The sequence below is a fragment of the Trichomycterus rosablanca genome, chromosome 6 (assembly GCF_030014385.1).
Source record: "Trichomycterus rosablanca isolate fTriRos1 chromosome 6, fTriRos1.hap1, whole genome shotgun sequence".
Taxonomy (NCBI): Eukaryota; Metazoa; Chordata; class Actinopteri; order Siluriformes; family Trichomycteridae; genus Trichomycterus; species Trichomycterus rosablanca.
Window position 1 is genome coordinate 43,049,039 of NC_085993.1, and position 27,379 is coordinate 43,076,417.

General features: G+C 38.4%; 1 protein-coding gene across 1 annotated transcript; it reads right to left on the reverse strand.

Annotated features, from left to right (window-relative positions):
• Positions 1–830: 830 nt before the first annotated feature.
• On the reverse strand, positions 831–20,801 carry prkcda (protein kinase C, delta a). The gene is made up of 18 exons (XM_062997007.1): positions 20,749–20,801; positions 10,328–10,454; positions 10,013–10,212; positions 9,860–9,926; positions 7,429–7,588; positions 7,217–7,248; positions 7,002–7,087; positions 6,792–6,921; positions 6,609–6,709; positions 6,343–6,427; positions 6,128–6,258; positions 5,308–5,481; positions 5,080–5,171; positions 4,911–4,973; positions 4,661–4,799; positions 3,522–3,710; positions 1,993–2,121; positions 831–1,825 (listed from the first exon to the last, which is right to left on the reverse strand). The coding sequence occupies exons 2-18, from the start codon at positions 10,434–10,436 to the stop codon at positions 1,667–1,669; spliced, it is 2,046 nt and encodes a 681-aa protein (XP_062853077.1). The 5' UTR covers positions 10,437–10,454; positions 20,749–20,801; the 3' UTR covers positions 831–1,666.
• Between the last annotated feature and the right edge of the window lie 6,578 nt (positions 20,802–27,379).

The following is a 27,379-nucleotide window of genomic DNA, read 5'->3' on the forward strand; positions in this document are numbered from 1 at the left end:
GTACCGGTAGTGCACCACTACGTCGGTACTCTTCAAAATAAAAGTATTTACGCAGCGTATGTAAAAGCAAAAAAAAAAAAATAGAAATAAAAAATCAACTTTATAAGCACATTGATTTATTCATTAATTAAACTATTTAACCACTTTAACCTGGTCGGGAAGGGAGGTACATTGACACACTGGGTGCGATGCAGAAACACACTCTGAAACACACCAGTTTTTGAATAGCCCTCTCTCTCTCTCTCACTCACTCACACACCCACACACACCCTCGAATTCGGTCTCCACAAGGGCTGGGTACCGGGTGGTATGCCTGCCACACCCTACCTGATGGAGCTCATGTTGGCAACAGCCTGTAAGCCCTGAAAGAATGAACTTAGTGCTCAAACTTTGCTGTGAGCAGCAGCGTGGGACCAGCGAGAATCAAAAGCTAACGTGGGACGTACGGTGCAGGGGTGGGTACCTGACCCAATTCTGATCCAAAGTGGTGGAGACCAGACTGGTGTCAGGTGTGCAAGGACTGTAAAGACTCATCCAGGAAAACTTGCAGTTGGGCAAAATAAATGCCCTTTTTGTTGGTTGTGCCACATGCAAAATATTGATTTAGACATACAATCAAAACCACTCAACTATTTAGAATGTTATAAAACCAAATCAATCATATAACCTTACTTGATTTGCATACATAGTTTTTAAACCACACAGATCAACTTAAAATACAAAAACTGATTATCATGTACTCAACTACATTAAATAAAGACCATATTTGATCATGTGCTCATGTTTAATGACATGATAAAAACAGCTTAACTGCACTAATGAAATGCACACTACATAAGGAAAACAGCCAGTATAACCTATGTCAAATATATACATCTTACTTTACAACAGACATTATAAGACTCACAAGAAATTAATATTTTGCTGATTTAAGGTAAAACAGATGTACAAACATGCTTAATTATTATACATCTGTTAATATCCAAATTTTTAAGTACACACAAATATAGACAGCAAAATAAAAGGTGGTTACACAGTATGGCATACATCACATGCATAAAGGCATCAAGCTGACTGTGCCCTTGCAAATTCACAATACAGCACTAAACACTGCAAGAGAACCTAGCGAGCAAACACCAGCTCATAAATAATGTCTATGGTTTTGTCCTCTCATGTATTATTTTTTATTACTCTAAACTAACCTATAAAAACATTCTCTCTGCATTTCATATACTACTAGCTTTAAAGACATTCAGTGTTTATGTACATGATAATTTATGTTAATTAAATGAATAAGCTACTGTTAAAACTAACAGAGAGAACGAAGTCATATCTACATGAACTTTAAAAGGGTGTTGCATAATTTTGATGATGATGATGATTGGAAAACATTAAACTAGCCTACCCTGCTCCGTTTATCTGTCTGTATATCACAAGTTGTCTCTCCACCAGCTACCTCAATGCTATTGCGTTAGTGTTTCAACTGTCACCTTGTTTTTATGACCTTTGCTGAGAGCTGAATGTTTCTCCAGCACCACCACTTAAGAGAATGATCTAAATATGACAAAGCAATACTAGTGGAAAGGTTGATGAAGAGAAAATATTAGCAGAATACTGTTTATCTTAAAACTGTATTAGATCTTTGCCCATCAAGCAAAAGGTTCTGTCACTTTTGCAGCAGATTCTCCATCTTTGGATTGATGAATGAGAAGCCAGCAAAGGCGCTCTGGTCCATTGAGTCAATCAAACCTTTCTCACAATGTGAGAGACGGGGCTTCTCACTTAAAAACTCTCGGTCAAAGTTACTGCAGTCATTTGGAGATTTCTGCAGTAGTAAAATAAAAGACAGGCACATGAAAAAATTTAAACATTTTTTACTCCAGCATTTATGCATTTTTTTTTGCTGATGACTATAGCAGGCAAGATTAAATTTATGAAATTAGACACTACAAATCATTATGGATTTTAAAAACAGACAAAGCATGATCATACCACTTTGGGTTTAAATGGAGGGTCGATTTCTCTCATCTCCAAAGCAGTCCAGTTAATTGTCTTGAAGAATGGATGAGCTCGGACATTACCCACAACACCCAAACGACGTGACGGGTCACGCTCAAACAGCTGTGAAAAATATTTACAAAAAAGATAAAGGGGCAATAAGTCTTAAAAAGTCCCCCTTCATTCAATATGTAAAGTCCCACCGAACTTAAAGAAATACACTGATATGCTTAAACATCTTGAGTTTTTAGGTCAGATATACACTGATCAGCCATATTATTAAAACCACCTCCTAGTTTCATTTTATCAGCCCCACTAGAGATATAGAAGCACTTTATAGTTCTACAATTACTAAATGTAGTTCATCTATTTCTTTAAATACCTTTTAAGGCTGCTTTCACCCTGTTCCTCAATGGTCAGGACCCCCACAGTACCACTACAGAGTAGGTATTATTTAGGTGGTGGATGATTCTCAGCACTGCAGTGACACTGACATGGTGGTGGTGTGTTAGTGTGTGTTGTGCTGGTATGAGTGGATCAGACACAGCAGCGCTGCTGGAGTTTTTAAAATACCGTGTCCACTCACTGTCCACTCTATTAGACACGCCTACCTAGTTGGTCCACCTTGTAGATGTAAAGTCAGAGACGATCGCTCATCTATTGCTGCTGTTTGAGTTGGTCTTCATCAGTGGTCACAGGACGCTGCCCATGGGCTGCTGTTGGTTGGATATTTTTGGTTGGTGGACTATTCTCAGTCCAGCAGTGACAGTGAGGTGTTTAAAAACTCCATCAGCGCTGCTGTGTCTGATCCACTCATACCAGCACAACACACACTAACACACCACCACCATGTCAGTGTCACTGCAGTGCTGAGAATGATCCACCACCCAAATAAATAAATAATGGTGGTCCTCACCATTGAGGAACAGGGTGAAAGTATGCAGAGAAACAGATGGAGTACAGTCAGTAATTGTAGAACTACAAAGTGCATGTGGAGCTGATAAAATGGACAGTGAGTGTAGAAACAAGCAGGTGGTCATAATGTTATGCCTAATTGGTGTATAGAAGGGTTTTGAATTGAATCAATTAACACAGTGATATTAATGATACCTTATCAACTCTAGCTTTCTACCTATTAAAACATTATTCTGTACATTTTGCTACTATTAAATACATTACTAATTATTTCATGATGGAAATTCCAATCAGTTTCTAGCCAGTCTGGCTATGCTAATGATAGGTCAATGCTAATAGTGGCTAGCTTCCTCTTTTGTTACATAAAACTATAATGATTATAATGTATTTTTAAACATTTATCTACACTAAATAAAAGAGTACTGATGCAATATATCATGGGTAGTGTACTATTTTAACTGAATATATAGTACAGATGTGTGTGGTTAGAATCAGAGCCAGAATGTTAAATGCAACCTTCTTCTAGCTGCCTGTTGTTATTAAATAAAAGGAGGACAAGGGACCATGGGCTTTCATGTTTAAAAAAGTGGGTTTGTGTGTATGTGTACCCGCTCCATCATGTCTCTGGAGTCCACTGTGATCCAGCGGGGGTAATGAAGTGTGTCCATTCGGATTGACTCAAACAGTTCATCCTCATCGTCGCCATGGAATGGTGATTGACCAATCATCATCTCATACACCAGCACACCAAATGACCACCAGTCTACTGAGAATGAATACTGCTGACCTAGTAGAATCTGTAAACATACAACAGGTATTTTTTATAGTCCTGCAAACCATGTCTGAAAACTTTCAAACTGCATAAAATACAATTATTGTGGGTCACTGTACTGCCCACTTCAAACATTATGTTACAGGTAATATGGCTTTAAAAATACTTAGAGTCTGTGTGCAAATTCCTTTTTACAAAAGTCATACAAGTATGCATTGTCTTAAAGATGTGCGTAGGAATATGACCAATCACACACTTTTATGTTTTAAATATTTAATGTAATTTTTATCAACCAGTTTATTCTGGTCATGGCAGGGATACCCCAGACAGGGCACCAATCTATCACAGGGCTTTAGCTTCATTATTCTTCAATCTTCAATCTCATTATAATAGACATTGCCAATCAGACAACATGCAGAGACACAACGTGCACCAAGAACACCACTGAGATTCAAACCTGGATCTTAGTGATGGTGGGCTACTTCTGTGCCACCCAACATCTGTAATATTACACATTATAAATATTTAGTTTAATTTTTTTAGGGCTTTTACTGTAAACCATTCCCCAGTGTTCTTTAGCTCAGCTAAAGATCTGTAATATTATGCGTTGTAAATATTTCGTTTCATTTCATTTTAAATGTGACAAAACACTTAAATGCATATTATTTGTTTGAAATGCACATTTCTTTAAACTAGAGTGCAAAAATAGCATTTTGCTAACTTTAAGTTACCATCATTATGTGCTGCAGTCTCTGGTGTTACTATTATAGGTGTGAGACAGGTAATTGACCACTTAATCAGGTCAAGTCCTGCTAAAAGTTCACTGGACAAATTCACTGGACAAATCATTTGTAAAAAAAACAAAAACTGTCAAACAAAAAAATTGAAACAAGAATTAAAGCATGAACACTAAGCCAAAGTGAAAGTAAAAGAGGAAAGAACACTAAAGTCAATGGTAATATCAAAGTTTCATACCTCAGGGGCAATGTAGTCTGGTGTTCCACAGAAGGTCGTGGCAAGATTGTCTCTAAAAACATTCTCCTTACACATGCCAAAATCAGCTATCTTTACATGACCGTCTCTATCTAGCATCACATTATCTAACTTTAGATCTCTAAAAAAGAGAGACAGATTAATAAGGATGTAATATTAACATTCTGAACAAACAGAGACAAAAGACAGGCAGACAAATACAAGTATAGATTACATTTTATTTACAACAAACCTGTAGATAATTCCTTTTCCATGGAGGAACTGTAACCCACACACAATTTCAGCAGCATAGAATCTACAGGAAAGAAAAAGAAAACTTCTTACCGGCTAGAAAACAGCAGATTAAGAACAGAGAATTACAACAAACTGTCATTAGGTGTAGATATACATATTTATCTTACGTGGCTCTGCAGAGCTCAAAGCGTCCTTTTCCCTGTATATGGAACATCAGGTCTCCTCCATTCAGATACTCCATTACAAAGAATAAGTGTTCCTAACATTTAGGAACAAATTACTGTTAATCCAACAAGAACTAATTGCTTAGTCTATTGACAGTGAAATACAAAGGACATGCAGCAATGTCTGTACAACATCTGAGATAATCTAGTATGATTTAGTAGGATTGCTACCTTGCTCTGAAAAGTACAGTACAGGTGTGTTAGAAATGGATTATCCCAGGCCAGTGCCAGCACTCGCTTTTCCACCATGGTACATTCTACATCGTCATCCATCAACACCACGTCTTTTTTTAGGGCTTTCACTGCAAACCATTCCCCAGTGTTCTTCAGCTCAGCTAAAAACACCTGTGAGAGAAAGAGATTGCTGAGTAAGTGATGATAAATAAAATTTAACATATGCAGAGAAAATTAAAAGGGAAAGAGATACTCAAAACAAGATGTGGTAAACTGTAGGAGAAGTAAAAGACCAGAAGTAAAGAATTAAAGTAGAGAAAGTAGTCTCCTACTTTGCATTCAACTGTCAAATTGGGAACCAATAGATATTTTTACAAACTGACCTGCTCCTCAACTGTTTATTAATAAAACCCAAAAATTTTATATTTACATTTACAGATTTTAATATTCACAATTACAGCATTGAGCAGATGCTTTTATTTGAATTAGTTTCTAAAAAAAAGTGTAAATTGATAAAGCTAATAATGAAAATTATATTTATTTAAAATCAAATCCACAACACAAAGTGCACAGAAAGATCAAGAGGTCTGCATAAAACATTCATTGTGTCTACCTGTGAGTTGTTCATCTTGCTTATAATACAGTTTTTAACATTAAATAATATTAGAAAGACTACACCCCAAGCTACATACTAGTTTCTCATTAGAGTATAAAAACAGTAATTACACTACTGATAAAGATATTAATAAAACCATAAACGACCTATCAGTGGAAAAATGCTGAAGAACAATGAAGCCCAACAGAGGTTGAAAAATACCTTGCCAAAGCTTCCTTTGCCCAGAACCTTATGGAAGGTAAATTGTTCTGCAGTAATGTGGGACTGGTGGCTGATCTGAGACGGAGGACGAGGACTTGAACCTTCCCAAAGATGTCCATATGGGGACCCATCTAGAAAGCAACATTGGCATGCTATATTAATCAGAATCAATACTAAATTATATATTAAACACACATATACACACCGACACTTACCATTTGAATCATTTCCTGGGCTTTTGTTAAACTCTTGGTAAACCCCAGTATCATTTGGATTTGGTTCAGACCGCTTTGTAGACTTCTGTAAAGTAAGATAGACTTTTTTAGTTTTAGGTGAAACTATCGTATTTATATTCATTAATGTCACATCACTGCAATAACACACATGCGTTACACAAATACACCATATAGTGTTTAGAATCTGTCATGAAACCACTTTAGTGGTACAGCTCATTTGCAGGCTCAAAGTTGTAAAGACCCACCTGACTGACTTGAGTCAGTGCCTCTGCCAGCAGCTTCTGGTTGATTCCACAAAGGTTGGCCACTTTAGTCTGGCACTTATGATGAACGTTCATGGCACAGTCTGAAAAAAACAACAACATTAAAACACTCCCAGAATAACATCACATATGCACGTACTCTTTATACCTCTATTTCTTGCTTACCCTCACACTTTAGCCCCTGTTTAACGAGACCCCACAGTAGACTCCCACAGTGGTCACAGAAGGTCGGACTCATGTAGTTATAGGTCTTAAAGCGATGTGGCATGTCGATTTTAAATCGCTCCTTCTGAAACTGAATACAGACACATGCATACTCAAAACATGGCAACACACAAAAGACCACACTGCACATGCCGAGGCTGTTACACTTACCACAGTGTCGCGACTGTTAGCCGCTGTGCCTGTGCATTTGCCGATGATTTTGTCTATGCACTTTTTATGAATAGCTGCATTGCATTCTGTAAAATGAAGGCCACATTAGGTTAGAAAACTGACATACCTACAGTTAAAGCTATGCAATGTGTCAATACATTCTGCACCAGAATGACAGTACCCCTGTGCATAAACAGTGGGTAAACAATACTCACGTCTACACTTGTATCCCTGCTTGTTAAGCCCCCTGAAAATGAAAAAAAAAAAAAAAAAAAAAAAAATTATACAATCTTAATTTTTAATTCATTATTATATCTATATAGTATTTTATTCATATGTAAATACCATAAACAGAGCGATATCAATTACACGCACTAGAGTTTATATAATTACCTTAATATAACTACTTAAAATATATAAAACTCACCAGACAAAATCTCTGCAGACAGAGCAAAAAGTGGGCTGCCTAAAGAAGGTCGCAATAAACTCATGATTTTTAATGAAATGAATTTTGGCCTGTTTAATGGCCCCACGACGCCGATTTAGAGTTGGAGCTTCCTCCTCAGCTGCTACAGACTGATGAGATTCTAGGTAAAAAAAAAAAAAAATTTTACAAATTTAAAAAAAGATAGAAAAATGAATAAGAACAATAAAACGTTAAACTGAAGAAGTTTTATGGCAAAAAAGTCACATACTTAACATTAAAATATTATCCCAGTATTCAAAACTGATTCATTCGTGGCACACGCTGCACACTTACTTTTTTACTGGAAGGTTTAAGTATGATTGCTTTTAATTCAGAAATATACCGTTTATTAATTACACTTTTTGAAGCTGAGGTAAAAAAAACTACCCACTTGTTTAAATGCTGAGGTTAGTATAATCGTCACTGCTGAGTTTTGGTTTCTTCTGTCCCTTTTCATGGGTACATGAGCTTATCTCCATGATACATAGATATGGTTTTCAGTAAAATAATTACAGCTAAGGTTTTTTCTTGTATGTATGTACCAGATTTCTATCATTTCTGCAGCTTTTTCTTATTCTGACTGAAAAAAACTTTTTTTTTTGAGTAAGTTTATTAAGGGTTTTCTAAACAAATATGGCAAAATCTGTTAGATTAAAAAGATACATAAAGTAAACTAAAATTTGGCTTCTAAGGGCCATTAGAAGACACAATTCTGGTTAAATCTTTGACCACTTTAGTTGGAAAAGCCATTTCACAACCAAATGCAATTTGCAATTGCACCACATGTTTTGATTCATGATTCATTTTCCTGTTGAAACACCCTGTTGCATCCAATATTCAATTGGACACTGTAGGTACACTGTTGTTGGTCAAAACAAAGTTTTTCTTTATTCATCTGAACCATGTTAGAAATGATCTTCATTTAAACATTTAGGTGTTAAATTGGAGCAGGCAACCTTTGATCTGTACAAAATTCCTCTTAGGAAAAGTTAACAATTTATGTTTTCTTCCAAACCTTGAAAAAAAAAAAGACAACTGCTCCATGTGCTTTGTAGTCTAAATTAATCGTTTGTATAGATGATCTTTGGACGCTGCTTAGAAAAGCGTTCTAAAATCTGTTGTAACATTTGTGACTTAAATTTAGAGGAGGTAGTTGAACCAGCCCAATTTATGTGAACACATTTTTACCATTATTAGTGTAACACACCTATTAGCCCAAGTGGGGTGGTCTGGGTCCTTTCTATGTGGAGTTTGCATGTTCTCCCCGTGTCTTCGTGGGTTTACTCCGGGTGCTTCGGTTTCCTCCCACAGTCCAAAGACATGCAAGTGAGGTAAATTGGAGACACTAAATTGTCCAAGACTGTGTTCAATATAACCTTGTAAACTGATGAAGCTTGTGTTATGAGTGTTTACCGTTTCTGTCATGAATGTAACCAAAGTGTAAAACATGACGTTAAAATTCTAATAAACATCTATTAGCATACTCAAATGTCAAGTCGACCAACACTAGGCTTAAAATAAAGGTTACGTTGTCTAGCTAAAATTGACTATGTGAAACTATAGTATAATTTGCTTTAAAATATATAAAAATATCCAGTGTGCTTTAAAATAAGTTATGAAAGCTTATTAAGTTGATGATAATACATTAATGATAAGATAATATGATTAAACGTTTTGCATCTTTGTCTCTATGAATATGTGCATACGTTGATCTATGGGCGCAGACTGAACACCTTACTGTAAGTTTACGGCAGCCACAAGGTGGCAGTGTGACATATTTTTCTCCTTCCTCCATGGGTAAGCATCGTGCTATTTTAGATCTATTTCTCTTAACTTTAATTGAAAAGCAGGTTCGTAGTTTATAGTTTGTTTCGATTTTTTCTATACATCAGTTATCAGCATGTACATTTTACTTTTCCATTTCATCAGGGATAAGACATTAAATGCTTAGATATGATTTCCTTAATCATATATTTGTTGTGGCAGTAAAATTTACACCATCATATTCAGAATGTCATTTTTTCCAATAAAACCATTTGGCTTCCTCTCTTGTTCATGTTGCTCTTTTAATAATAACTGATAAAATAGTTACTAAGTAACTAATTACTTAAGGATTAATGAATTAATTAAGGATTTAAAAATCAGACCTGTGCAGACCTTTTGTCCGCACTGTAGGTCCACTTTTTACCATTTCCTCTTGACCAACATTTTAACCTTTATTTTACTTTATTCAAGATTAAATTTTCTTGTGATATATTTACAGTTCTGCCTTTATATTTTCCATTTTAAAAATTCTGCTGAATGATGTGGTTGAACACAGCACACAGTGTTATGAGAACGTGTGTTTGTTTCAGTGTAAGAGAGACAGAAAGGCGAGAGTGAAACATCTCACCTGTGTCCACATCCTCTAAGAAATACTGAACCCCCATCATCACTTTTCCTGACGGTTGTAGATCAACCTAGATAAAATAAATTGTTATTAAATTCCAAATACAGACCCAAACACATGAACAACCAACACACACACACACATATAAATACATACCCAAAATTCTGCACGTCCATTTGCTTTCTTGCATCTTTCTGCTAGTACCGATATGCCCACTGTTACCTCTGCTAATGGGTCATCAGCAGTACGCATGAGCAGCACTTGTAGCACACGACCCTCAAAAATGTGTGCATCGAAAGTGGACCGCCAAGCAGGATATATGGTGGGCTTCCTCTGGATAAGAGTCTTTCCTCGTTCTAGCAGGACAGAGAGAGAGAGAGAAATGAAGAGAGAGAAAGTAAAGAGAGCGCCATCAGGACATTTCTGAAATGATAACCCAAAATGTCCAAACACCCACTTACACACACTCACCTGTGCTGAGTGCCTCTTTAATCCTGACTGCACAGAAAGGTGCTTCAGGCCCTGGTGACAGCGCACCAAGATCATAAGCATTAAACATGATACGCAGGAACGGAGCCATGGTAGCTGCTTACACAACCTGTGAAAAGAAATAAGACAGTTTAAAGCATATTACTTTTAACATGTTTTATCCTGGTCAGGGTCCAGTTACACTGGGAAACAATGGGAGCAAGGCAATTTATCGCAGGACTTCAGGCTGGACGTCGACGGTAGAAAAGCTAAGCAAAATAAATAAAATACACATTTACTAAGCAAAAATAAATAAAATACATATTTACAAACATAGGAAACACCAAACATGTGGCACAGTTCTGAGTCAGCTGGAAAAGATGTTTTGAGGGTTTTGAACGCTGCTGCAGATAAGATTTCCGTACTTCTGGTGGGAGGAGCCTAGCATCACCTTGGCAACCTCACGGGCGTTGCAGTGACCAGAGTGAGGGAATGTTGCTGTTAGCATGCTGTTGGTAAACAAAAGTCCGAACTGAGGCTCGGTGGGAATATTTAGGCCTTTGCAAAATACCAATGTCGCGGTGGAGCAGTTTATACCGTGAATGTCCCAGAGCATAGAGTTCACTGAAAGAGCACTCCATCGTCATGATGAGACCGGAGACGTTGTCTAGACCAGAAGAGTTGCAGAGACTCCAAGCCATCCAATCCCAGCAGCCAAAGGAGCAATTCCAAACAATCCACATTGACAGAGAAAGGAGTTATCCGCTAACTCTCGCTGCTCCGGATACACCGCTCCACATCATAGAAGCATCAGCAACACAAGCACAGTAAAAAAGATCCCAAATCCAATGCATAAAATCCAGTAAAATGTTTCGTGCAATGTTTTCGTTCAAACAGTTTCACTGGGGGAGAAGCGGCATCCAAACACACCAGCGTAACTCTCACGACCCAAAAATGCACGAATGGCTAGTGACCACAGGAGTGTGCGAAAAGATGAAAATGAAAGAAAATTACGATAAAAATAAAATAAAATACAATAAAATAAAATAAAATACGGCAACGGTAGCGGCAGCCAAATGCGCCAGTGTTCACCATCACCATGACAACTAGGTATTGTCATCTAAAATCAGTGCCTGACCTCACAAAAGCTCTTTTGAATGAATAGGCACACAAACCTTGTGAAAATCCTTCCCAGAAATATGAGACCAAATCAATGTTTTTGCTCAGTTGTTCTTATAGTCATTTGTCTACATACCATATACTAACATGGTCATATACTAACATGGTTCACATACAGCAGTGAGACAAGTGATGAGTAATTCTGACCATTGCATTGTTCTTGGTGGCAGATGGGCTGGTTTTGTTTGTCAGAAACTGCTCATTACTCAGGACTTTGCAGCATTAAAGTGTGTATGAGGGGATTTTTGCTTAGTCATCCAGAAGAGCATTTGTATGATCAGACACTGATGTTGGATTAGAGGGCCTGGCTTTTTTTGGGGTTTGAGGTCAGGGCTCTGTGCAGGCTCACCAAGTTCTTTCACACCAAACTCACCCAACCATGCCTTTACAGACCTTGCTTTGAGCACATTCGCCAAACCCAGACTCGTCAATCAGACTGCCAAATAGAGAAGCATGATTCGTCACTCCACAGAACACTTTCCACAAAACACACTGCTCCAGTCCAGTAGCTTGTAAGGCTTGCATACAGCTGCTGGTCATTGGAAACCCATGACATGAAGCTCCTGATGCATAGTTTTTGTTGGCGACTTTAATGAACTTTGTGCCTCAGCACTTAATGACTCTGCTCTGGAATTTTACATGGTCAGTCACTTTGTTGCTAAGTTACTGTGGTTTCCCAAACGCTTCCACACTTCAAGAGCACCACTCACAGTTAATTATGAAATATCTAGGGGGAAGGAATTTTATGAGCTGACTTGTTGCAACAGTGGCATTTTACATATTACAGTAACATGCTTGAATTCAGTGAGCTCTTATAGAACGATCCATTCTTTAACAAATGTTTATAATGCATAGCTGGTGGCTTGATGTTATACACCCCTTGTAATAGTAGAACTGAATAAAACAGCCAAATTCAATGATTAAGAGGTGTGTCCCAATTCTTTTGACCATGTAGTGTATCTCTACCCACATAACATGTTTAATCTTGACAGATGAGCCCTAGCCGATGATATTCATGAGAAACATGATGAATGATCTTACATCCTGCTTGTCCTATATAACATATTCCTACAGGATCTGATATAAGAAATTTGCACATTTATATAAAAAAATATGCAAATAAATAATTAAAAAATAAAAATACTTTAGTTCAAAATATGGATTAAAAGTTAAGTCCGGACTGGAGAAAATGACAAGACACACAAACATCCATGCCTACACACACAGCATAGACCTATAGCAGACAGCATGACATGTCCAAACACATTAAACTCCAACCCAGAAGATCAGACAAGCTCCAGCATTGCAGCCTTTCATAGCTCAGTATTTCGGGTGTGACATTCAGTGAGAGGCAGTGGGTGGATGTGTGTCAATAACATAAGCTGGCTGCTCGCAATGAGATTGATTAGTGAGTTCTAGCGACCTCGGGGCTGTTTAACAAATAAATGCACAAGTGCACACATGCAACATAGCTCCTATACACTGATCAGCCATAACATTAAAACCACCTCCTTGTTTCTACACTCACTGTCCATTTTATCAGCTCCACTTACCATACAGAAGCACTTTGTAGTTCTACAATTACTGACTGTAGTCCATCTGTTTCTCTGCATGTTTTTTTTAGCCTGCTTTCACCCAGTTCTTCAATGGTCAGGACCCCACAAGACCACCACCACAGAACAGGTATTATTTAGGTGGTGGATCATTCTCAGCACTGCAGTGACACTGACATGGTGGTGGTGTGTTAGTGTGTGTTGTGCTGGTATGAGTGGATCAGACACAGCAGCGCTGCTGGAGTTTTTAAATACCGTGTCCAGTCACTGTCCACTCTATTAGACACTCCTACCTAGTTGGTCCACCTTGTAGATGTAAAGTCAGAGACGATCACTCATCTATTGCTGCTGTTTGAGTTGGTCATCTTCTAGACCTTCATCAGTGGTCACAGACGGATGTCATTATTTTCAATTAGAGTGACAATCAAGAGGCTGCCAGAGGTGCCTGTCTAAACGTAGAGTAATTGGTGCATTTCTAGTAGTACAGTTACCCACTATTTTGAACATAAGAGAACCCACCCCCAGACATAGCCAATAATGTCAGTATGTAGACACCGGACCGGCAGATAGCACTGCTGGGGATTCCAACTCTGGATCTTAGCTGTAGTCAGGTAGCACAATTTACCACCCTGCCACCCAAGCACACACCGAGACAATTGTTCTAACTCGTGAATTCAAATCTCAGCAAAGCCACCGACCTTGCCAGGAATCCACGCAAACACGACTGAGATTTGACTGGTCGTGTTTGAGGGAGGAAGATGCCACATGGAGCACAGTGTGTCTCTCTATATGCAACATGGCTCTGTGTGGGAACCCAACACTGGCACGTAGTAAGCGTCCAAAGATTGGACATGTCAAAGGGGTCGAGTGATGATCAGCTCATTGTGCAAGCAGCAGTGCATTCACAATCAGAAACTGGAAATAACATAATTTGGAGGTAAAGGGGAGAAAATCCAGGACAAAGGATAACAAGTATGGAGCAGTGTCTCATCACAGTGCAGTGCAAACACCTGAATTCAAAAATTAGCAGGGGGTTCCACATACTTTGGGAATATAGAGTAGCTTGTTAGTATAGTATTTAATGTGACAAATAAGCAAAAAAGACAATCAGAAAAAATACATGATTAATTCTGGGGTTTTTTTTATTACATAAATGGGGCAAAGTGTTTGGAAACGTATCACCTCTACAAATAACATCATTTATATTTACATACCAGATTAAGTAAACATACAGTGGTATCTTGTAACTCAATGTGCTCTAAACTCAAAATTTAGAGCTCAAAAAACTCAACGCCCTTCATCGAGAAATTTGTACCCTTAAACTCAACGTTTCCCTTAAACTCAATGTATTTATTTAATTTCATATTAACAATGAATAGTCGTTCAGCGCTCGGCTTGAGCGGTATGGTAAAACGTCATCAAAGTGTGCATATGAGACGAATCTGCATTTGTGTGGAATAAGCATCAGATTCACTCTGAAAGCTCCACATGTATCTGTGTTTATCTGGATTTTCCTCACTGTTTCACTTTTAAACTTGTGTTACAGCTTGGGGTTCTGAGAAATTGTAAGAATCTGCTTTTTATTTCAGTGTTTTTACATTATATTGGTGTCAAAAACAACCCCATTATTTTACATTAGCCTAAAATCCCGGGGAGAATGGAACGCATTAACAGGTTTCCCATACATCCTTATGAGAAAAAATACCTTGAAACTCAGTGCCTTTTAAACTCAACACCACTTTCGGAACCATTTGACGTTGAGTTTCAAGGGACCACTGTACTTCAGTTTATTTCATGTTTTGTTTATTCAGATATTTATTTATTAGAATTTTAACGTCATGTTTTACACACTTTTCATGACAGGAAACGGTAGTTCCGCACAAGATTCATCAGTTCACAAGGTTATATCGAACACAGTCATGGACAATTTTGTATCTCCAATTCACCTCACTTGCATGTCTTTGGACTGTGGGAGGAAAACGGAGCACCCGGAGGAAACCCGCGCGGACACAGGGAGAACATGCAAACTCCACACAGAAAGGACCCAGACCGCCCCACCTGGTGATCGAACTCAGGACCTTCTTGCTGTGAGGCAACCGTTCCGCCTGTTTATTCAGATTAACATGCCTAGTCTTAAAATGTGTCAAAATCACAAAATTTCCATTAAAGCTTGCATAATAGGACATACAAAAGTGTGACATCATAGCTAATGCAATGTAAATGATTCACATTTGTAGGTTAATTACTAGAAGTCATTATCTGTAACATTTCTCTACCTAATGTAATGTGACTCAAAAGCCAGCATAACTTGCTAGATAGTGCCAGTAAGGTTAGTCAGTATCCTATTCAATAGAACAGTCAGCTAGCGGTGTTTTATCTAAGCCGATATGTTACAGGACATTTGGGTCCAGCCAATGTCATGTACACAGCACGCTGCCCTTGATGCCTCCAAAGCCTGTCCTAAATTCAGCACCTGCTGAGGATCATTTTCCACAACATGAAACAGTTCTAAGTAAAAGTAGATTTAATTATAATCAGTGACTGAACATTCACATCTTTTTTATTGTGTGCTTACATAGAAATACATGCCACTTCTAATTACTATGTAAGTCACTGGCAGTGATGTGTGTGCATGTAAAAGTGTGTGTTGGCAGGAAGTAACTAAGGTGACCTCAATACTGTGATATGGTAAGAAATCAACCACAGTAACAGGATGTCAATCTCCACTAGAACCCACAATCCATGTAGTCATGCATATTACAGCAAGTAGTGTTGTTAGAGTAACAGCAAGATGTGGACCAATATGGCATTCAGCGTGCACCAATGTATTACAAACTATTCCTGGTATCTCTAGAATAAAGCAGAAAAAAATAATGTGTCTAAAGTAGATTAGCTTTCTGCCCACTATAGATCACCACATCAAACTCAGTCCTCACACACCCACTCCAAATGTAGGTCGATTCACTCGATGCATCCACTTTGAGCTATTTAGAGTTGCATAATAACATTCTGCTTTCATTACACACTGTTTACAGTAGAACCTAATATTACATTCTTTAGATACTTGCATGTTTTATAAACTAACAAAAAATACCTTATATTTACATTATAGTTACTTAAATTAAGAATGTATATTTCAAGGGCAACTGAGAACAACTTGTTCCAAGGAAAGTAGTATCAGGGCAACTATGACTCAGAAGTGAATGAACTGCTTTCAGAAGTACAATACCTGTTAAATTGCATTTGTGAACACAGCCCAAAGAGGGAAAACCCTTGGGGCAAATTGCTCCCAACAGTAACTTATTAGTAAGCATTTCTTTGTCTGAATGTATTATAATTTCAGTGAATTGTAATGTATTAATTTCAGGTTAAAAAGATATTTTATTTATGCGGGACTCCCAAAAACATTAAAAGCTATGATAGGTTTGCCATATGAATATTGTTTTTTACATCTGAAACCAAGTCTTTAATCAGAAAAGGCCTGGTAGAATATTTGCTACAATGTGTCCCATACAACATTTAATGCTGAATTTCTATATATGCACAGAAATACAGTGTGCATTCACAAACACACACACACACACACATTTAATGAGAGACCAATTTTTAATGACAGTAAAATTGACTAATCATATCGTCCCTCTAAATGGGTGGGCTTTGTTACAGCTAACTTTATGACAAGTTCTGCCCACTGTGCCAGCTGCAATAATATCTAGCTGCAATCTATTTCACAAGGTCCCTAAGCAGTGCTCTGGTATTTTCTACACACTAATCATGGTATTACCTCAAGGCATGCAATAACTGATGATAAAACTTTACTGTCAACTTCCAAAAGAATAGTGACAAGTTATGTCACTACTCCCTATGCAGTTTAAAGTTCCTTTCAAGGTGAATGCTTTCACTTCCTATGAATCTTACTTAAAATGTCCGAATTCCCTGTGCAGTCCACCTCACAAAAAACGACACAGGTGACCGGAATGCACTTTCTGTCTTTATAGTGGCGTATGCGTGATTGTCATCTCTGTTGTCCACATATTACTTTGAAGTGCAAACGAAACTTGTGTGATGATGCATTGGTCTATTCTAAGACCAATAGAGCGACAAACGAATAGAAATTTGGTTTCATTTTGAAGAACACAACCTGGGGTAAGCTTTTGTATTTCGGTGCTGTGATTTACTGCACGCTTTTGTTTTGCAATGAAAACAAAGCATTATTAAATATGGAATTTTTGGGGGTTTTAATGCTTATTTATTTGAAGCAAATTGGACATTATAAATTATATCAATGTGTTTGATATAAAAATTGTCAATACTGATACCAATACAGCCTTGTAATATTACAAAATATATTATTTTATTTATTAGGATTTTAACATCATGTTTTACACACTTCGGTTACATTCAAGACAGAAACGGTAGTTACTCGTTACACAAGATTCATCATTTCACAAGTTTAATGTCAAACACAGTCGTGGACAATTTTGTATCTCCAATTCACCTCACTTGCATGTCTTTGGACTGTGGGAGGAAACCGGAGCTCCCGGAGGAAACCCACACAGGCAAGGGGAGAACATGCAAACTCCACACAAAAAGGACCCGGACTGCCCCACCTGGGGATCAAACCCAGGACCTTCTTGCTGTGAGGTGACAGTGCTACCCACTTAGCCACCGTGCCACCCTGTTACAAAATACAATAAAATAAAATACCTTAAATTATATATGATTATAATTGTTGACATTGCTCAAAAGAAGGCATTCTAAGCCTTCAAATTGCACCTTATTTACTGAGACTGTATATGTTAATGACAGTTTTGGGGGGTTACATACATACATACAGTGCCTTGCAAAAGTATTCAGCCCCCTTGAACTTTTCAACCTTTTGCCACATTTCAGGCTTCAAACATAACGATATGAAATTGTAATTTTTTGTGAAGAATCAACAACAAGTGGGACACAATCGTGAAGTGGAACGAAATTTATTGGATATTTTAAACTTTTTTTAGAAATAAAAAACTAAAAAGTGGGGCGTGCAATATTATTCAGCCCCTTTACTTTCAGTGCAGCAAACTCACTCCAGAAGTTCAGTGAGGATCTCTGAATGATCCAATGTTGACCTAAATGACTGATGGTGATAAATAGAATCCACCTGTGTGTAATCAAGTCTCCGTATAAATGCACCTGCTCTGTGACAGTCTCAGAGTTCTGTTTAAAGCGCAGAGAGCATCATGAAGACCAAGGAACACACCAGGCAGGTCCGAGATACTGTTGTGGAGAAGTTTAAAGCCAAATTTGGATACAAAAAGATTTCCCAAGCTTTAAACATCTCAAGGAGCACTGTGCAAGCGATCATATTGAAATGGAAGGAGTATCAGACCACTGCAAATCTACCAAGACCCGGCCGTCCCTCTAAACTTTCAGCTCAAACAAGGAGAAGACTGATCAGAGATGCAGCCAAGAGGCCCATGATCACTCTGAATGAACTGCAGAGATCTACAGCTGAGGTGGGAGACTCTGTCCATAGGACACAATCAGTCGTACACTGCACAAATCTGGCCTTTATGGAAGAGTGGCAAGAAGAAAGCCATTTCTCAAAGATATCTATAAAAAGTCACCTGGGAGACACACCAAACATGTGGAAGAAGGTGCTCTGGTCAGATGAAACCAAAATCGAACTTTTTGGCCACAATGCAAAACGTTATGTTTGGCGTAAAAGCAACACAGCTCATCACCCTGAACACACCATCCCCACTGTCAAACATGGTGGTGGCAGCATCATGGTTTGGGCCTGCTTTTCTTCAGCAGGGACAGGGAAGATGGTTAAAATTGATGGGAAGATGGATGGAGCCAAATACAGGACCATTCTGGAAGAAAACCTGTTGCAGTCTGCAAAAGACCTGAGACTGGGACGGTGATTTATCTTCCAACAAGACAATGATCCAAAACATAAAGCAAAATCTACAATGGAATGGTTCACAAATAAACGTATCCAGGTGTTAGAATGGCCAAGTCAAAGTCCAGACCTGAATCCCATCGAGAATCTGTGGAAAGAGCTGAAAACTGCTGTTCACAAACGCTCTCCATCCAACCTCACTGAGCTCGAGCTGTTTTGCAAGGAAGAATGGGCAAAAATTTCTGTCTCTCGATGTGCAAAACTGATAGAGACATACCCCAAGCGACTTGCAGCTGTAATCACAGCAAAAGGTGGCGCTACAAAGTATTAACGCAAGGGGGCTGAATAATATTGCACGCCCCACTTTTCAGTTTTTTATTTCTAAAAAAAGTTTAAAATATCCAATAAATTTCGTTCCACTTCACGATTGTGTCCCACTTGTTGTTGATTCTTCACAAAAAATTACAATTTCATATCGTTATGTTTGAAGCCTGAAATGTGGCAAAAGGTTGAAAAGTTCAAGGGGGCTGAATACTTTTGCAAGGCACTGTACATACATACATACAATGATCAGCGATAACATTAAAACCACCTCCTTGTTTCTACACTCACTGTCCATTTTATCAGCTCCACTTACCATATAGAAGCACTTGTAGTTCTACAATTACTGACTGTAGTCCATCTGTTTCTCTACATACCTTTTTAGCCTGCTTTTACCTGCTTTTTGTTCTTCAATGGTCAGGACCCCCACAGGACCACCACAGAGCAGGTATTATTTGGGTGTTGGATCATTCTCAGCACTGCAGTGACACTGACATGGTCGTGGTGTGTTAGTGTGTGTCAGACACAGCAATGCTGCTGGAGTTTTTAAATACCATGTCTACTCACTGTCCACTCTATTACACACTCCTACCTAGTTGGTCCACCTTGTAGATGTAAAGTCAGAGACGATCGCTCATCTATTGCTGCTGCTTGAGTTGATCATTGCTATCTAGCTGTGTCTTATTCACTCATACCAGCACAACACACACTAACACACCACCATCATGTCAGTGTCACTGCAGTGCTGAGAATGATCCACCACCCAAATAATACCTACTCTGTGGTGGTCCTGTGGTGGTCCTGACCATTGAAGAACAGCATGAAATGGGGCTAACAAAGCATGTAGAGAAACAGATGCACTACAGTCAGTAATTGTAGAACTACTCACTGTGAGTGAGTGGGTGGGTGAGTGAGTGAGTGGGTGGGTGAGTGAGTGGGTGGGTGGGTGAGTGAGTGGGTGGGTGGGTGGGTGGGTGAGTGAGTGGGTGGGTGGGTGAGTGGGTGGGTGGGTGAGTGAGTGGGTGGGTGGGTGAGTGAGTGGGTGGGTGGGTGGGTGAGTGAGTGGGTGGGTGGGTGGGTGAGTGAGTGGGTGGGTGGGTGGGTGGGTGTTGCCCTGCGATGGACGGACTGACTGACTTATTTCTGCCTTGCACCCACAGACATGCACACACATGTACACAAACCTTTGCACCGAACCCACTGCAACCTTGACCAGAACGATAATTTGAGTAAAAAAGAATAAATACGTTACACAACGTGCACGCATGCATGTATAAATACACACGTTATACACACTGCATTCACCAGGCGTGCAGACCATACACACAAACTACAGCTGAGCTCTGAAGTAACAAATCTTAGAAAAGTGAACTTTACAGCCTGCACTCAAAAGTCAGAAAAGATTTGAGCACTCTTAAAACTGTCACGTTATAAGAAAACCTCCAGAACAAAGCTTTAAAGCCGACATATTCACGACTTACCCCTTTTCTTAAAAAAACGGGATTCTCTTCACTCCTTTCCGCTTAGTTTCTCCTTCTGTGTCTCAAAGCCATTAAAGGAAGTGCAACTCGAGCTCGCAAATTGGGGCGGAGTGACGTCGCCCAGGTGCTCGCGCTCTCTCTCTCTCTCTCGATTCAAATGTAGCTTTATTAGCATGACAAATATGGACATATATTTTAATTGTAAATAATATATAAAAACAACAATAGCAGTGCAAAAAGTAATAACACAAAATAGTACTATATGTATTTGTAGTAAAATAAAATGTGTGCGTGTTTCTCTTTTCCTTTCTCACGCACGTGCACGCGCACACACTTTCTGTGGTTGAGAATAACTAGATGTGGTGATATACTGTATGTAAACTAGAGAGTGTTTTACTCAGGAGCACTGTTCACTATGCTAATACGTGGCTAAAGTAGCTCAGTTTATCGTAAAACAACCTAAATTTCCAGCAGAACTTACTGCTTACTCACTTTGTGTGTGTATGTGTGTGAGGGGGCAACTTTTTGGCCAGGGGCTCAACATTTTGCCACCCCAGCACAAGCCCATCACTGACACTTTACTTCAGTGCATTTGCTTAAAGGAGTCCATATTCCACAGAATGTTAGCATGACATAAACTCCAAAATAAATATATAGATTAAAAAATAGGTTAAAAAGTTTCGGCCAAGAGTTGCATCGTTATCTGGATCTTACACATCCCCATGTGGGGTTATGCTTCCAAAGCTAACTGTGCACCAATTAAAGAAAAAATGTGTGAGGCTGACTGTGTGGTACTTCTGGATTGTCCCATTAAAATAACTTTTTAAAGCTACAGTCTGTAGCTATTAAGATTTTAGGTCACTGGAGACCTCTTTTGCAGAAATATGTAACTGCGTGCAATTAATGGAAAACACTGTGTACCATAATTATGAGGTCTCATTCATCAAAGTTTTTTATTTCATATTTTTGACTTTACACAGTGATCACCAGTAGAGCATTACCATAATAACCCAAAAGGTGTACTTTAATGATAAACATAAAAAGTGGTGGAGCCAAAAAGCATTGACTGCATCATCTTGTTCTCTAGTTTGAGTCCAGCCCGATAATGCCACACAACATACCACACCTAGAGCTGGTTAGCCTTGCTCTTAGGGTGGGTACGTGGGTGTTACTTACCCTACCAACTTTATTCTAGTCATTACCAGTTCCCTATAACAATTCTTCTCATGCTTCCTCAGACATGTGACATATCCTCCACTACATATCCTCATATCCTCCACTCTGCAGAGAGCAGAGTTCACATTTTGCAGCAGCAATTAGGAAAAACCCAATTTAAACTTCTTTCCCTCTGACATGGTGGGTTGCCATATAACCCCCCCCCCCTTACCCAGCACCATATTTAAAACACAACCTTATTATATTTTATCAAAGCAGTATCATAACACATAAAAGACAAATCTACAGAAAATTACAGAGCACAACAACCACAGTGGGACAAACCAAATCACTCTGTTGTTGCTACTGAGATTGTTTAGAGCTTCTGTGGTGTATTTGCTCCTAGCGTCTGGTGGAGAATGCATTCTACTTAACGAGTACCCTCATGCAATCAGAAACAGACAATAACATGTCAGATAGGGCACTGATATTTTTGAATTTGGATGCATAGCATATTATACTGTGCAATGGAAAAAACCTTTTCTAAATACCATGACTTTTTTGTGTGCCTGTAGCTCCATGTACTCTATTTTGCCAATGCCTAGCCAAAAAAATTAATAAATGATCGATTTAATGGATCATGGCATATTTTTGATACACTCTGAATTATTTTAACTGGCTCCAGACTAAATTACTAAACATGCTATCTATTCCTTTTGTGTCTTATTTACCACATATTTTAATACATTATTAATAGTGTGCTTATTAAAAGCCACTTTTATGAAGCATAATATTGATAGCATATTCCAACAATCCAAAAAGAACAGTAGTTTAATGTTTCACTTTAAGCAGTAAGCATAACCAAACACAATCATCATGTAAACACCCATAGTTAACAAAGTGGTGGTGTGGTGGTATGTTATTATGGTTCTCAAGGCTGGACGTAAACACACAAGCACACACACACACACACACACACACTCACACACACACACAAACTCAATCACACAACTCAGTGCTGTCATTTGGTTTGCTCAGCGCACCAGGGATAAATGAGTAATAGAGCTGACATGTGTACAATGAGTGTGTATTTAAAGGAGACTGATACACCCATGTCAAGAATTGTATTGAAATACAAATATTTTTGTCTCTCACCCACAATGACTATCTCACTAAACAAAATAATATTTCACTCTTTGATTGGTTTAATGTGGTTTATTACACTGTCTGATCATATTAATGAGTAAATTGGTTGTAGTAAGAAATCTCTTAGTGTATCTATGTGTTAGCAGCCATGTCCTGCTTTTCTTCCTGTATGTCCGCAATGCTGGAGTGTATGGCCTAGATTTTAGTGTGTGGGTGAAAAAAAGCACAATCTGTGAGTGTGTGTGCGGTTTTAGGTCTTCAGCTCAAATCTGGGGGTGGTATGGGGGCTGCTTTGGCTTTCAAACCTGTTCCCCTGATGAACCAGCAGCATTGTATTAAATAACACACACAGTGTTGACATAAAAGTAGAAACCAGTACAACTGGAATAAAACTGCACACAAACACAGCAACTATGATCACATATCTTAATATGACAGTGCTATTAATTGCTTAATAAAGTTAATTTAGTTTTTCAGTGCTACCTTTTTGTCTAAATGGGTGCATATTACCACAGACACACACTAAAAAGTTGTGGAAAGCTTTGCAGATATACACACTTGTATGGCCAAAAGCATGTGGACATTTGACTATAAGCTTGTTCATTGTTGCATTATAAAACTGTGTATTTTTGAGGTCAGACTTATGTTGGACAACAAGACCTGGCTTGCAATTGACGTTCCAATTCATCGCAGTGTTTAATAGGGTTAAGGATAAAATAGGCTACTGGAGTTCTTCCACGACAAACTTAGTCTTTATTTATCTTGGTTTGTGTACTGGGGCACAGTAATGACAAAATAATTGCTAGCATGATTCACCAGTCAGTTACCACAAAGTTGGTTTACAAGTTCAACATCTGTTAACAAAGGGTGTGGCTAAAACACCTGAACTCAAAACAAGTCCACTTACTTATAGCCATACAAACAAAAATGAAACATGCTAAATCACAACACATTTCGGAAAACCTTTAATTTAGTCCATTCTTATAAACCAATTTATACTGGTCAGGGTCGGGGCAGGCTGGGTTCCACTGAAAAACACTGGCCAGAGGGCAGTAACACCCTTAGACATAATCAATCATGTCTGTGTAAATGCTCAGTCAGCCAATAGCATCGCAAAGATTCAAACCCGGATCCCAGAGGTGTTAGGCTAGCATAATAGACCACTGTGCCACCCTAGCGTCATCTGTAAAAAAAGGTTAAATAATTATACAAAATTTAATACACATTGCCCTTAAAAAATTGACCTTTAATAACACAAGACAGGAATATGCAGGACTTTGAACACCCCCGTCAGGCATAGTTTAGATGCCAGTGTAGATGCCTGGCAGGCCGATAACACTGAGATTCAAACCAGATCTCAGCAGTGGTGGGCTACCATAATAGACTGCCATGATGTCATTTGTAAATAAATTAAATTGTTTGGCAAAATGTCAATTTTACAGCACTGGCTTTCTGTATCCATTTGCTTTTTTTGTTAGAGCTACTATTAAGGAAAGGTGCAGAGCATAGTAAACATTGTTAGCACAGCCCTATCCATTCACACAGTAGTAAGTATGTGTTTTGAAAACCTAGTTTTAATATATTCAACCTGATGTCCAATGTTCAGCACATACTCTCTTTATCTGGAACGCCACACAGTTTGGTGTGTTATATAAAACACATTCTGTGCACAACACAGAGCAATGATGTCTCTCATGCTGTCTGTGCCTGGCTGTAGGAGAAAGAAAGCCAGGTTTTTTTCTTTCCACAGCTGACAGTAAAGGATAAGTGGGATTTCATCTCCACCATATTTACTCAGCAAAGCTGGAGAGGGTTTGGAGGAGCAGAGCGTGGTTTTCTGCTGTTAAATTAAATGTTCTGCCTTTAAATAACAAGCAACTTACAGGCTGTCTGTCTATATATTAGACAGCAAAAGATGTATAGATAGAACAGACTATTGGCACTGCGGGACAGCTGGCAGACTGTGTGCTGCACAGCAACATGGGTCCTGAGGATCTGGGTTTGATCCTGGGTATAAGGAAGTAAAGTGGTGACTGTAATGCACAGTGATCAATTGGTATCTTGTTTAGGGTGCATTCCTTCCTAGTTCCTGGTGTCTATCTAGCTATCCCTCCTAATCTGACACAAAAACGTTATTTAGTCTCAGTCTTTCAGGAAGTTGAATTAAATGAAACATATACTGTGTTGACCAAAACATTTTGACTGTGCATACTACAAAGTACATAAAATAATGATCCCTGTCAAGGTCAGGAAAAAACCCAAGTTTTCACCTTGCTGAGGGTCTGTCCTAATGGAGAGATGCAATCCAAAAACCACCTCATTATAGGTGCTTCTTGGATCTAAACAGCTGTAAAATGCCCTTCAAAATATATCAATGACATGTTAAACTATTGTATTTAATATGTAAGTCGTTCAAATTTACATTTAAAAAGTTTTAACATTCATTTTTAATGCATTTTTTATTAAAAACAAATGAATTGTCCTTATTGAACCATGATCTGTGAGAGCTAAAGAACAAAATTGCACTAAATATTGATTGAAATAGTTAGTAATGGAGTTAATAATAAGATATAAACAATAATTATCGGGATTGTTTGGTTTCTGAAACTTTTGGAGAATTAAACATGCTCCGGGTCAAATTGACCCGGGAACATCATTGCTGTTCCTGAGAAACGAACATAACAGGAGGGTTAAGGTTTCTTCCCAACCATAGTAAAGAGAAAACTGTCTTTATAAACTTTGTATTAAATACAACAAACTAGCCCTATACATAGTATAGAAGTATAGAACAGTCACCAGCTGTAGTCATAATCACTAACAAAGCATTAGGAGGCAATGACAAAGTAAAATAACAGAACTTTACACACCACCAAACTAATATAATGCTAATAAGTATAACTAACAAGTTGCTATAGTTATTTTTGAACAAAACAGACATGTCTATGTCTTTTACATGTGTATGTAAACTTTTGATTCTAACTGTATGTGATATACCAGGTTAAAAAGAAAACTTGTTATGCTATTACAGTCATAGCTCATTTTATGCTTCTGAGACTTTTTAAGAGCCTCAACAACATTACCACTGCCATGCTAATGCACACTTAAAATTAACATGAAAAGCAGATTTCATCTTGAGTGTATGCACTTGCATGTTGGGTTTAGGTATGATTTTTAACAACCAGCAAAAGACAAAGAAGAGGTGTAGTTTGAGGCACATTTTAATCATTTAATGTAACCAATTAAGATCAACATACTACAGGTTTTTGAGTCATCAAAATTTCAAACAATATTACACTATTAAGTGTAATAATACAATATTAATCTTTTTAGCTTATTGGTAACTTACAAATATAGTTTTAAAATATAGTAGTATTATACACTGATTAGGAATAACATTATGACCACCTCCTTGTTTCTACACACATTGTCCATGTTATCAGCTCCACTTACCATATAGAAGCACTTTGTAATTCTACAATTTCTGACTGTAGTCCATCTGTTTATCTACATACCTTTTTAGCCTGCTTTCACCCTGTTCAGGACCCCCACAGGACCACCACAGAGCAGGTATTATTTGGGTGGTGGATCATTCTCAGCACTGCAGTGACACCGACATGGTGGTGGTGTGTTAGTGTGTGTTGTGCTGGTATGAGTGGATCAGACACAGCAGCGCTGATGGGGTTTTTAAACACCTCACTGTCACTGCTGGACTGAGAATAGTCCACCAACCAAAAATATCCAGCCAACAGCACTCCATGAGCAGCGTTCTGTGAAGATGACCAATTCAAACAGCAGCAATAGATGAGCGATCGTCTCTGACTTTACATCTACAAGGTGAACCAACTAGGTAGGAGTGTCTAATAGAATGGACAGTGAGTGGACACGGTATTTAAAAACTCCAGCAGCACTGCTGTGTCTGATCCACTCATGCCAGCACAACACACACTAACACACCAAATAATACCTGCTCTGTGGGGGTCCTGTGGGGGTCCTGACCATTGAAGAACTGGGTGAAAGCAGGCTAAAAAGGTATGTAGAGAAACAGATGCACTACAGTCAGAAATTGTAGAACTACAATTTCACCCAGTGCTTCTACAGTATATGGTAAGTGGAGCTGATAAAATTGACAGTTTGTGTAAAAACCAGGAGGTGGTTTTAATGTTATGGCTGATCAGTGTATAGTTAGTATTATTCTTTTGAATTGATTTTTTATTACTGTCAAATGCTTAATTTCCAACCTGGAAACTGAGTGCCTGACCAGGCCAGTGGCACCTTTAAGACATGAGCTGCACAAAAAATTGCACTATAAAAAGCGCAAACATACAATATT